At 31.2% G+C, this 13,622-nt stretch overlaps 2 protein-coding genes across 2 annotated transcripts; both read right to left on the bottom strand.

Moving 5' to 3' along the window:
* Nucleotides 1-6,559: 6,559 nt before the first annotated feature.
* On the bottom strand, nt 6,560-8,605 carry LOC18027355. The gene is made up of 6 exons (XM_006410358.2): nt 8,526-8,605; nt 8,299-8,428; nt 8,001-8,167; nt 7,581-7,887; nt 7,176-7,339; nt 6,560-7,078 (listed from the first exon to the last, which is right to left on the bottom strand). The coding sequence occupies exons 1-6, from the start codon at nt 8,542-8,544 to the stop codon at nt 6,906-6,908; spliced, it is 960 nt and encodes a 319-aa protein (XP_006410421.1). The 5' UTR covers nt 8,545-8,605; the 3' UTR covers nt 6,560-6,905.
* Nucleotides 8,606-10,824: 2,219 nt separating this feature from the next.
* Nucleotides 10,825-13,022, bottom strand: LOC18027356. The gene is made up of 6 exons (XM_006410361.2): nt 12,913-13,022; nt 12,678-12,807; nt 12,408-12,574; nt 11,989-12,292; nt 11,574-11,731; nt 10,825-11,473 (listed from the first exon to the last, which is right to left on the bottom strand). The coding sequence occupies exons 1-6, from the start codon at nt 12,929-12,931 to the stop codon at nt 11,304-11,306; spliced, it is 948 nt and encodes a 315-aa protein (XP_006410424.1). The 5' UTR covers nt 12,932-13,022; the 3' UTR covers nt 10,825-11,303.
* Between the last annotated feature and the right edge of the window lie 600 nt (nt 13,023-13,622).

Consider the following 13,622-nt stretch of genomic DNA (forward strand, 5'->3'; position numbering starts at 1 on the left):
ATAAATTTATTGCAGCCTTCTCTCCTTATCATTTTTCTTTTTCACTATTTTGTGTTACCCATCTTGATCTTATCGTTCATGGTCTAGGACTTTTTGTTCATTTTTTTCCTCATTTTTTTACGTTTTCGGCAACTCGATGTTCTTCGATCTGGTTCGGCCTTTTTCTCTTCTTTTTCTACTTCGTTTTTCCCTTTTTCCTTTTTTCTGTTTTCTTTTTGGTTTTTCCTCTGCGTCCTGCTAAAGTATTTGGCATCTCTTACATTATTCCAAAAATAATCAGAATTCAGAAAGCCATCTTTAAAACAAGCAAAAAAAACAAAAGACTTAAAACCTGTTCATTAGACAATGAAGATGATTTATGATATGTTGACATGGTTTTAATCACGTTAAGTAAAGAAGAATAACTGACAACACAAAACAACAACATATAATCGAGGAACACTACTACTGGTATTGAAAAAACGGATAAAACAATAGAAAAAACGAAAAATTGATTTATAAAAAATAAAGACGGTAAACAATACAAAAAAGCCGACCAATGTAGAAACTAAACCACAATTGAGCTTAAGATACATTTAAAAAAGTAATATATTTATATATAGCTCTCAATTTAAGCTAGGATTTCCCACATCATATGTACATTTTTGTTTCAGATAATCTCGCTCAACAGATAATCCGATTATTAACGAATAAAGGGGAATTAAAAAGATTTTATTAACGAATAAAGGAGAATTAGTTACCAAGATAGAATGAGAGACCTTATAGCGAAAATTTTACTTTGCATATATTATATATGATATGATTCTAAATGTTTTTTTGATTAAATTCTAATTTTAAATTTTCGTTATTTTCTATTTTAAATATTTTTGATAAAATTTTGATTTTTAATAATTTTTATTAAATTTAAATGTTTTTTTATTAAATTTTGATTTTTAACAGTTTTTTTTAATTAATTTACGATTTTTTATATTTTTATTTAATTACGATTTTTAATATTTTTATTTAATTAATTTACAATTTTTAATAATTTTGTTATTTAATTAATTTAAAAAATATAAGAAGGAGTAAAGGGTAATTAGCCACCCTAAAAATAAATGAGAGAGCTTTAACTCAAAATTTTACTTTGCTTATAATATATATGATTTTTAATATTTTTATTTAATTAATTTATAATTTTTAATAATTTTGTTATTAAATTAATTTAAAAAATATAAGAAGGGGTAAAGGGTAATTAGCCACCCTAAAAATAAATGAGAGAGCTTTAACTCAAAATTTTACTTTGCTTATAATATATATGATGAATCAACAAATGAAGCACAAAAATATTTAAAAACGTTTAGGTAAATCTTTATTTTTTCTCAGAATTCAAGTCGATAATCTCTAGCTTAACAGAATATCTTGAATATAATCCTAGCATACCAATTTTTTTTTTAAAAAAAACAAAGAAATCTTTAGCACTTACACATATACACACTTATCTTTAGCGATTGATATATATCATATATATTATAAGCGAAGTAAAAATTTCGTTTAAAGCTCTCTCAGTTTAATCTCAGGGTGGCTAATTACCCTTTATCTTTTCTTAAAAAATAGTTAATTTTTTTAAAGTACATTAAAAATTAATAAAATAGTTTAAGTTAAAATCGATTAAATGGTTTAAAATCGACAAATAAATTACCTAAACCCTAGCTTGTTGTAGCTGTAGGAATACTATATATATCAACCTTTATGTGATCATTCGTAGTTTTGGGGATTGATCTTTGGTTTGTGGTTAATTTTTATGTTGATGACATCTCCGGGTATGTGGTTTTCATTTTTCGTTGTTCGGGTTCTAAGCTATTGTTTTCAATGTTTCTGAAGTTTGCTTTGATCTAATGATTTGTTTCTATTGCCCATGCCTATGCTGATATCTCTATGAATATGTTATGTTGTGAGGAGGATTAATTGCCAGCGAAGATTTCTATGATTTATCGATCAAATATCAAATTAATCTCCTCAGATCTCGACTTCGTTTCTGGTTTATTTTTTTTTTAAAATATGGTTTGCTTTGGATTTGAGATTCTTAGAGAAGAAGTTTTTGCTGCTGGTGATATCCCGCGTAAATAAACCCTAGCATATAAATCAATAAATCCTACTTGCGGAATCCTATGCTACAAGTGTTTGTTTATCACTTAAAATAAAATACTAATTCAAATTAAGTAGGACGTCCTAGAATGACTATATTTAAGTTACAGGTCTTTTTTTGGTTTTACGTCATTAGTTTTTTACTTTGTTGAGCCGCTCATGTTTTAGATATTTTTTATCGTTTAGATTTTATTTGATTTGTAAATCATCTGTATTTTTTTTTTGTTCATGATGGTTTAACTTGCTTTCTAATTTGTCATTTATTTGTTTTTGTTATTTTTATATCGAGGTGATCGATAGATTTTTTTTTATGTGTAGAGGATTAATATGCTGGGACGTATTTGCAATCACAACAACCACACATCTACGAATATCAATTTCTAAAACCTCATGTTCTTAAGAAAAATTTCTCTAATCTCCCTTTAACGTTACACTTTTTCTCTCCATCTCTTTTGCTTTTGATATCCGTCGGTTTTAGTTTTCCTTTGTGTTACTCCCGCCTTTGTTGCAGGCTTCCGTGGGTAGATTTCGGTATGGATTCATTGCCACTGTTATTTTTCCTTTTTATGTAATGTTTGCATTTGTACGTTTGATTTCTTCTACACAAAAAACTTCTCGAGACCAGGATACTAGGAGCTATGGCCATTAGGTGATCTAATTGATTTTTGAATATCTTTAGATTATTTTTTCCTCTTAATCAAACATTGGATCTTCTACGTTTTGATTCTGATTATGTTGCTTATGAATGATGATAGGGTTTTCCAATTATTGATGATTTCTGAGATTTTGTTCATATCCTGAAAAGTTTTGATAAACGATATGATGATCTTGGTTGTTCGTATTTGGGTGTGTTAATGTGTTTTTGATAGGTTTATATTAAGGGTGTGTGTGGAAGGTATAAGTTGAGTTCCCCGATGCTTATTCTTATATATCTCCATCTGTTGGATTTATCACCCAAATAATGATGAACTGTGAGTTTCTATAGTTTAATCACTAAATGTTTTAGAAAATTATTGGATATTTGTGTTCTTGAGAATCTTCTTGATCTTTATCTTTGGTCTCTTTGTTAGGCAGATAAGTTGGGTTCTATTTGTTTCGATGTGATCAATCTGACTTGGAGTCCTGTTATAACTCTCTCTGTTTATTCCCATGTTTAATACACGAAACGTGTTCTGTCTCAGAGAGCTTTTTTGTGTGAAAATGATTGGCTTAGCCATTGTGTCTTTGTAGTTGAATCTTAATGCTTTATACTTATTACATTGCTTTATACTATACATTATTCATTACTTTTATGCATGATTTATGAGATTTTGACTTATGCTGCTCTTGTGGAGTAGGGCTAAAAAACGATGTTCCCATAAACCACGGCAAAGCAGTTAATATTGGGTCTTCCTAATCGGCTAATAATGAATCTTTCATCAATGGGATTAGAAAGAATAGTGTTTTTAGTCTTGTGTGGGATTAGAAGGTGTGTCAGTAACATGTTTGTTTGAAATTATTCTTTCTCAATAGACAATGTCATTTAAATGAAGTGGTTAACTAGATGTTGACTTTGAGAGCAAACTCCATGCTCAACTAAATTACAAGCATCCTCAAGCAAGAGCGCATGTGAAGTCCCAGATTTTGAATAGATCGGTGTTTCATTTAGATAGGTAAAATGTATGTGCACTTACAAATTTCCCTAAAAATTTGAGTAAAGCTCCAATTGTTAGTTATGCATGATTCATAAGTTTTAGGAAAATATGTCTTCGTAGGATAAGGCTCAATCAAGATGTCTCCCAGCAGCGTAATTTGGATATGAGATTCTTGCAAAGCCAACGGAAGTTCTGCTTGGTTCTTGATTTAGACCTCACTTTGCTTAATTCAACCGTACTTAAGGACCAGAGACCAAAGGTGGAGTAATATAAAAGCAATATATATTCTCTTTATGGTCATACATTCTATTACTTTGTTTTTAGAGTTTTCAAATGATAAGTACTATACTTTTAGTTTATATTTAGCTGGAAGTGCGTTTGAGATCAAACAAAATACCGTCAGTACTTAACCAAAAGTCAAAGTTCAATAAATAACTAAATGTTTGAAATTGTGTCTCGATAAATTTAACGGTCGGTATAAAAAAAATATTATTCATCAAATTCAGAAAAATAAGAGATGAAACTTAATATAGTGTCTAAGCTACCAAAAAAGTTGTTTACTTGCTCTGACACTATGGTTTCATTCCTGCACTTGCAAGAAATATGTAGAAAAGATTTCTAACTATCAGAAATTTTCTTTGTGCTGACCAATATGCATGTATAATATCTTTTGGAGTTTATTAATTAATGATATTAACATAAACAAATCCTGTCTAGATTCGTTAAACGGTATAGAAGAATTTAGTTGACAAAGTTACCAAATAAATTGTTTACTTAAGCTCCGATATTATGGTTATGTGCAGAGAAAGATAAGAACCGGACAAACAATTCTATTTTATGGGGAGGATGAAAAATTAAAATAATCCATAAACATAATGTATACAAATGATGACTAATTTAGAAATGGAGTTTAACATGATATCAAAGTTATTAAAGAGATTTTTATCTAAGTTGTAATATCATGGTTTTAGCCCGCACTTGCAAGAAACCTGCAAGGAGGATTGAAGAATTTAAATCATCCATAATATAAATTCATACAAAAAATAACTACTATAGAGATGAATTTTAAATTGGTATCAAAGTTATCAAAAATATTGTTTAACTACGTTTTAATATCATAGTTTTGCATCCACACTCGCGAGAAAGATAAAAATTCACAAGAAAGAGAGACAATCACCGTAAACTGGAGAAAGAGTTCCAGCTTGAGAGGTTGAAAAACTTAAATAATCCATAAACTTAATGTATACAAATAATGACTATTTTAGAGATAAACCTTAAAATAGTATCAAAGCTATTAAAGAGATTATTTACTTACACTCTAAATATCATGGTTTTGTGTTCATACTTGCGAGAAAGATAAAAACATTTGCAGTGAGAGTTTTTTATAGAGTCTTTCACCATTAAAAAAAGAAAAAAGTATAAAGAGAAGATAGAGAGAGAGACAGAGAGAGATATGAGTTTTTTATTTGAGCGACTTTGAAATAATCACTGAGAGACTCTCAAACTATGTGTTTCTTTATTATCCATTCATTTAAAAAAAACTTAAAATTTAATTATAAAACTTAATTTTATTAAAATAATAATATTATTTTGATGAGAGACTTAAAATGGGTCTCTCACTACTTCAAGTGGTCTAAGAACCAACAAGAAAGAGAGACAGTTCATGTAAAACGAAAAGAGCTTTGGCTAGAGAGAACGAATAATTAAATTCATCCATAAATTAATGTATATAAATAATGACTATTTTCGAGATGAAGTTTAACATGATGTTAAAGCAGGATTATTTACCTAAGCTCTGAAATCATTGTTTCTTGCATACAATAGCGAGGAAGACAACAACCTAAAAGAAGGAGAGGAAATTTCAACAAAACATGGAGAGATTTCTAGCTAGGAAAAATGAAGAACTATAATAATTCATAAACTTAATGTATATAAATAATGATTACTTTAGAGATGAAACTTAACATAGAATCAAAACTACCAAAATGATTTATTACCTACACTCTGAGACCATAGTTTTGTGTCCACGCTTGAAAAAATATATAAGAACCGACGAGAAGAAAAGACAATTCCAGAAAAACTGGAAGAGAGTTTCGGTTAGAGAGAACGAATAATTAAAAAAATCCACAAATTAAATGTAAACAAATGGCTACTTTAGAGATGAAAGTTAATGATAGTCAAAGTTACCAAATCATTTGTTTATTTATACTCTAATGCCATAGTTTCGTGTCCATGCTAGCGAGAGAGATAAGACCCGAAACAAGGAAGGAAAATTATGGCAAAACAAGGGGAGAGTTTTGCTAGAGAAGGAAGAAATCAAAATAATCTATAAACTTAATTTATGCAAATAATGATTATTTTAGAGATGAAACTTAAAATAGTATCAAAGATGTCAAAATAATTATTTACTTACGCTCTGATACCATATTGTCGTACCCATTCTTGCGAGAAATATAAAAACCAACAAGAAGGAAAGACATATCCGAAAGAACAAGGAGAAAGTTCTGGCTTGGGAGAAAGAAAAATTCAGACTAATCCATAAACTTCATGTATGCAAATAATGACTATTTTAGAGATGAAATTTTACACCGATTGAAAAAATGAAACCAACAAAAATTAATTGTAATAATACATGAAGAAATTTTCGGCTAGAGAGAATAAAAAACTAAAGTATAACATTTAATATATAAAAAATATTATTAATTTTATGTTTTTACGTTTTTTTTTGTTGGTTGGTTGTTATTATGTTTGGGTTTGGTTTATTATCGGTTATAAATGTAGCAATTTAACTAACATGATTATTTTGTTAAAACCTCTTCGCCTGTGCAAGGCGCGGGCTAAACACCTAGTATAGTTATTACAAACAAGAGAGGTACACGTGCACAAGCAGCTTTCTCTTCCATAAGAGAATATACGTAGCAACGGATTCGGTTGATTGTTATCGTGACACACGATACAATTGCAACTTTTGATGATCCGTCACTTTTTTTTATTTTACTTTTGTATAAACTTGCATGTTTGTATCATGCATTATATCTAAACACACGTCACGGTATTCAAATATATATATATAATAATACAGGTAGATAAGTTCATCAGGAGGTATATATTCTTGCGGTACTCGATCGTTGAATCAATCAGTGCACATCAGAGATTCTCAGTGGTGGAGAGAAGTATGAACTCAACTCCAAGATACATCTCATCGTTCACAAGAAATCCCCTTGAAGCATTTTGGAGTTCATTCAGCCTCATAAATTGGTGCCAGCCCCAACCGGTACGAATAATATCCGGGTTAGTAGTAAACCACTTATTGCAGCTGTCTTTATCAAACATGTGGAGATTGATTGAAAATATTAGCGAACGGTATTATATATAATGAAAAGCTTAGAAAAAGGAGAAATAATTAAGTGTGTATACTAGTTTCATAGTGATTGCGTTTGAATTGGTCCAACAATCGCAGTTTATAGACGGCCAATGTTTTTGCCATTGGATCAGCGGTCACGAAATCGCCCACAGTCAAAAACAAAGACAAGTAACTTCCTTTCCCAGTGCCGCATCCTTTTGGGAACATTTTTAGTTTCCTGGCTCAAATATAATATAACACAGATCATACTATCTCAGTATCATGGTTTGTAACATGTTTTAGGACTGTTTTGTCATTTCTAAGTAACCAATAATTCATTTTCTAAATTTACACCTACATGTGTTGTATTCTTTATTTGAAACATCATCAATTATAAAGTATGGATCATTGATTCATTCGCGCATTTAACCAAAACATCTTATAGATTGAAATAGAGGGAGTATATATGATTTGTATACCATCTCCGTTGTCCAAGCTTGAACTCGTTGGAAAAATGATAATCACCAACGTCGAAGGAAGAAAACTGAGTGATCTTCCAGGTGAATCTAGAGTCTTTTTTGGACACCTCGGTTAGTGTTATGCGTTCCGCTGTCCCAATGGTTCGAGGGATTGTATTGGTCACAGGAAAGTTTGGTCGGACGTCGGTGATGTCGGCACAGAAAACCACTTTGTCATTCACAAGATACTTCTTCTTCAACTCCTCGTATGATATGAAGCTGTCTTCCCCAATAATTCTTTGGTTTGCGTTATAAGACTCCGTAAGCCCTGATTATATATATACATACATATATATCTCAACATCATATATATCATGAAAATCTACATTATAAATACTGATGCACGTTTCCATATATATATATATAATGTGCAAAACTTACATTCAGAAGACTGGCACCTATTAAATCCATTCTGAGGAACTATGGTGAGTTTGAAACTGCATTTGACTTCCCAATTAGGACCTAAAGACTTTTTATCTTTGATCTTTAGATAAAAAGATAAATACTCCTTTGTGCCGTCCTCCCCAGCTGGATAAACAATCAACTTCCTACATCCCAATTTCAAGCCAACAAAGAACACTCATATATATATATATATATATATATATATATATATATATTTTAGGTTAAATTTGAATTAGAGAACCTTGTACTGGGGCATTAGATCAGAATGACTCACCATTTGAGACCAGATACATTGAAAACCGATGACTGAACCTCCTTCACTTTGTGAGTCTTTAGCTTAGACATTCCATCAACCAACATTATGTGAGCGTTTTTGCGAACCTCTAGCTGCGCCTTTATGTTCTCTGGATCGAATTAATACATATGCATATTAGCAAATATATACATAGAAATGAATTCAAGTTGATTGTATGCAATTGCATGCTTATAAGTAAGACGTACCTTCAACTGTCAGACTCATTTTGATGATGAAGATGATGGTCTGCTTCAATACTATTAGACTTTTTAGTTTGTGTTAAAGTGAGAAGAAAACTGGTATGTATGTCTGTATATATAGGCAAATTCCTTGACGAAGGGGTTTCAATTAGGATCTAAACGGGTGGAGGTACATTCGATGTTATCTAATACGAACCATATCCTCCGGTCCCGACATTCCACAAGTGCTCTCTTTTATTTCTGTTTGTGTTTTTATTTTCACTTCCACAAGCACTCAATTGATTCCCACTTTATCGAGAACTTGACAATTTATGGCGAACAATTTTTAAATGGCGAGATATATGCGTGGGGACAAGCAATACCACATTCCTATTCTTTAATTGTATAAGTTCATATAAATAATTTTTTTAATTGTTGGTATTCTATATAATGTCATGTTTTAGAGGTAAACTAGTGCAACGCCCAAAATTGAAATTAGGTGATTATGTTGAAACCAGGTGGAATATGAACATTCTGAATGCCCTCCTTAGGGAATAAAAAGTCAGCTAACACGTCTATATACAAATGGTATAAAGTCTAAATATCTCAATGTAAAACACACCAAAAAAAAAACAAAAAAAAAACAACTTGATGACTGGATACATACCTTACGATTTTCAAACACATAGTAAATATGCCGTCAAAAGAGAGTGGATCACATTTAGTGAATCGAAAACCGTGTGGTTCATATAATAACAATACCATGATATAGAAGAAAAAAACAATACCATGATATAGAAAAAATAAAATGTTTGTACTACACTCTAAAAAACAGCAATTTTGTGATGGCCATGGTTGTTAACTTGTTACTTGTTAGCTCCCTAATGTATCAACAAATTAACAAGCTTTCGTTGGTCAACTTGACGACATTAGTTATTAAGCGAAAATAAGATAGTGTCTAGGTCGGTCATTAAAGACAAATAAACAAATAATTTTTGGAAAAATGAACCTGACAACCCTCGTATAAATTACGTGAGCGACTTTCAGTGAAAACATAATATGGTGAAAGTTTGATATATTCATCGATCTACCTACTCTTTTTGAGTAGAGTCAAGCCTCAGCTAATTATCATATAGTTCATAATATATATATATATATATATATTGTGTGAAGAATAATAAGAATAAAATCTGAGATGACCATATCTATCTGTGTGTGTGTGTTTTTTATATGTGTGTATTTGTAAGTGTTGTTTGTATGCACATATTTTTTTTTGTTGAAAATATGTTAAATTATATTCCAAAATAACTGTTTTCTTTACATGAACTTGTTTGAGAAGGTAATAAAAGAAATATGATCAAATCCTTGTAAGCAGTATAGCAAGTGATTTGTGCGGCTCCATGCGTGCAATATCATCCCCTGGAGCCAAACCAGACCTCCAGCCCATCTTCATAACGGTGATTCCCTGCAAGTCGCAGTGAACTAAGTCGATTACTCACCGTTTTAATAATGAATAAAACTACGATGGAATGTTTGCTTATAAACTACGGAAGCCTCACACACTCTCTTTTGTTTTCATAAACCGATTCGTAAGTTTTTTGTAAGAGTAAATTAGTTTATTTTAAATCACTAAAGTATGAGTTCAAGATTAATTAATATTGATCAACAAATGAAGCACAAAAATATTTAAAAACGTTTCTTAAAATTTTCTAGGAGTTCAAGTAGATAGTCTCTAGCTTAAAAAAAAAATCTTGAATATAATCCTAGCATACCAAAACAAAATTAAAAAACAAAGAAATCTTCATAAATTCAACCGAGAATTAATATTTCAGATTTTTGTTTTAAGTTCCTCTGAAAGGAAGATTAGAAAGAAAGAGTTCAATTTTGTTTGTGTTATAAAATATTAGGTGGATATTTTATTCTTTAATTAATTAATATCGATTTTTACAGTAAACTGGGTTTCAAAATACATACGGAATCCAATTTACAAGTATTTATGTGAGAATATATATCAATGTTATTGCAATAAGAAGAGAGGGTAAACGTGCACAAGCAGCTTTCTCTTATAATCCCATAAAACACTTGTAGAACTTTGTTAAAAGAATTCTTTATTAATACTTAGAAAATTTGTCTCAAAAACTAAACACAATAACCCTTTAATTTTCTCTTGATCTTAATGCGACTTCATTAAAACCTTTATATATTGCAAAGACATTTTCTCTTAAGATTTTTCTTTTTCTAACCGGTTTAGTAATTACCTAAAATCTATCTTATTCTAACTGATTTTGTTAGACATTTTGGGCTTCAGGTAATGGACCAAAGCTTATCCAACATCTCTTCCATAAGAAGCAACTTTTTTTATTTTTAGAAAGCAGTTACAAAGAGTGAAAAAGTTTGAGATACATGAATGAACCAGATACAATTGAATCTTCCGCTTCAATTGACTTTAATGCTTAGGATTGAAGAACTTTAGCCACGACCACCTCGGTTTCCATGTCCTTGGTTTCCACGTCCACCACACCTGTGGATTGCCAACTCATCTCCTTAGCCTTTGTTGATGGTTTAACCGGTCTTTCTCGAAGAATTCTTTTCCCTGAAAGTGTCATAAGATCCAACGAATCCGACTCTTTATCTGATGATCCATCACGTTTTATTGTATTTTTACATAAATTGCATGTTCGTACCATGCATTATATCTAAACACACATGCCGATATTCAAATATATATAATAATAGGTAGATATATAAGTTCATCAGGAGGTATTTATTCTTGTGGTCCTCGATCGTTGAATCAAACAATGCACATCAGAGATTCTCAGTGGTGGAGAGAAGTATGAACTCAACACCGAGATATATCTCATCGTTCACCAGAAATCCCCTTGAAGCATTGCGGAGTTCATTCAGCCGCATAAATTGGTTCGAGCCCCAACCGCTACGAATCATATTCGGATCATAGTGAAACCAAACATTGGAGTCTTTATCAAACATGTAGAGATTAAATATATTAGCGAACGTTTTATATATATAATAATGAAAAGCTTAGGAAAAAAATGAGAAATAATTAAGTGTATATACTAGTTTCAAAGTGATTGCGTTTGAGTTGGTCCAACACTCGTAGTTTATAGACGGCCAATGTTTTTGCCATTGGACTATTGTAATCGCTCACAGTCAAAAACAAAGACAAGTAATCTCCTTTCCCAGTGGCGCATCCTTTTGGGTACATTTTTAGTTTCCTGGCTCAAATGGTAAACGTATGTATAAGATATACAATTATAACACAGATTAACGACACATACTATCGCAGTATCAGTTTGTAAGATGTTTTAGGATTGTTTTGTCATTTCTAAGTAAACGATAATTCATTTTCTAAAAGGTATGGATCATTGAGTCACTTTATAATGAAAAAGAAAAAGAAAAAAGAAGCTACTTCGTGCGCGCATTCAAGGACAAAACATCGAACTTATAGAGGGAGTATATATGATTTGCATACCATCTCCGTTGTCCAAGCTTGAACTCGTTGGAAAAATGATAATCACCAACGTCGAAGGAGGAAAACTGAGTGATCTTCCAGGTGAATCTAGAGTCTTTTTTGGACACATCGGTTAGTGTTATGCGTTCCGCTGTCCCAATGGTTCGAGGGATTGTATTGGTCACAGGAAAGTTTGGTTGGACGTCGGTGACGTCGGCACAGAAAACCACTTTGTCGTTCACAAGATATTTCTTCTTCAACTCCTCGTATGATATGAAGCTGTCTTCCCCAATAATTGTTTGGTTTGCGTTATAAGACTCAATCCCTGATTATATACATACATATATATATATATATCTCAACATCATATATATCATGAAAATCTACATTATAAATACTGATGCACGTTTCCATACATATATATAATGTGCAAAACTTACCTTCAATAGAATGGCACCTATTAAATCCATTCTGAGGAACTATGGTGAGTTTGAAACTGCATTTGACTTCCCAATTAGGACCTAAAGACTTTTTATCTTTGATCTTTAGATAAAAAGATAAATACTCCTTTGTGCCGTCCTTCCCAGCTGGATAAACAATCAACATCCTACATCCCAATTTCAAGCCAACAAAGAACACTCATATATACAGTATAGGTTAAATTTAAATTGAAGAACCTTGTACTGGGGCATTAGATCAGAATGACTCACCATTTGAGACCAGATACATTGAAAACCGATGACTGAACCTGCATAACTTTTTGAGTCTTTAGCTTAGACATTCCATCAACCAACATTATGTGAGCGTTTTTGCGAACCTCTAGCTGCGCCTTTATGTTCTCTAGATCGAATTAATACATATGCATATTAGCAAATATATACACAGAAATGAATTCAACTTGATTGTATGCAATTGCATGCATGCCTATTTATAAGTAAGACGTACCTTCAACTGTTAGACTCATTTTGATGATGAAGATGATGGTCTATTTCAATACCGTAGTAGAGTTTTTAGTTTGTGTTAAAGTGAGAAGAAAGTGGTATGTTTGTCTGTATATATAGGCAAATTCCTTGACGATTGGGTTTCGATTAGGATCTAAACGGGTTATGGATTGTTTTCTTTCAAATTAAGAGAAAGGAATAATATTATTACATGTACGGTATGATGGAAATATTAATTCTCACATGTTTCCTATTTTATTGGTATCGAGTTTTTAGGTCTTATATGAAATAACATACTTTATATAATTTGTAATTATTTATTCACAAAAAAAAACTTTAACTGATTCTAGAAATAAATAAATTTCTCGAAAAATTAATAAGTACAAACTTGCTAATTAGGAGGCTAGTTTCTTTCTTGGTTCATTTTTATTCACCATTTCCTTACTAATCGATGTCTTTGTAAAAATTTGTTAATATAAAATGGAAAGAGATGTTAACCAAAAAAAAACCAAAAAGAACTACATTCTCTTATAAAAATACAATTTACATCTTTTGCTACTCATTAACTTTGTTGTGGTCCTACCCCTTTAATTTTAGCCAGTCAAAAAAATAAACGTAGAGAGCATAACTAAGAGATTCGAAGGAGTAGATTCCCACATTGAAATAGCTACATTCGATGTTATCTAATACGAACCATATCCTCCGGTCCCTACA

This window comes from Eutrema salsugineum, unplaced genomic scaffold (assembly GCF_000478725.1).
Source record: "Eutrema salsugineum unplaced genomic scaffold, Eutsalg1_0 scaffold_10, whole genome shotgun sequence".
NCBI classification, from domain to species: Eukaryota; Viridiplantae; Streptophyta; class Magnoliopsida; order Brassicales; family Brassicaceae; genus Eutrema; species Eutrema salsugineum.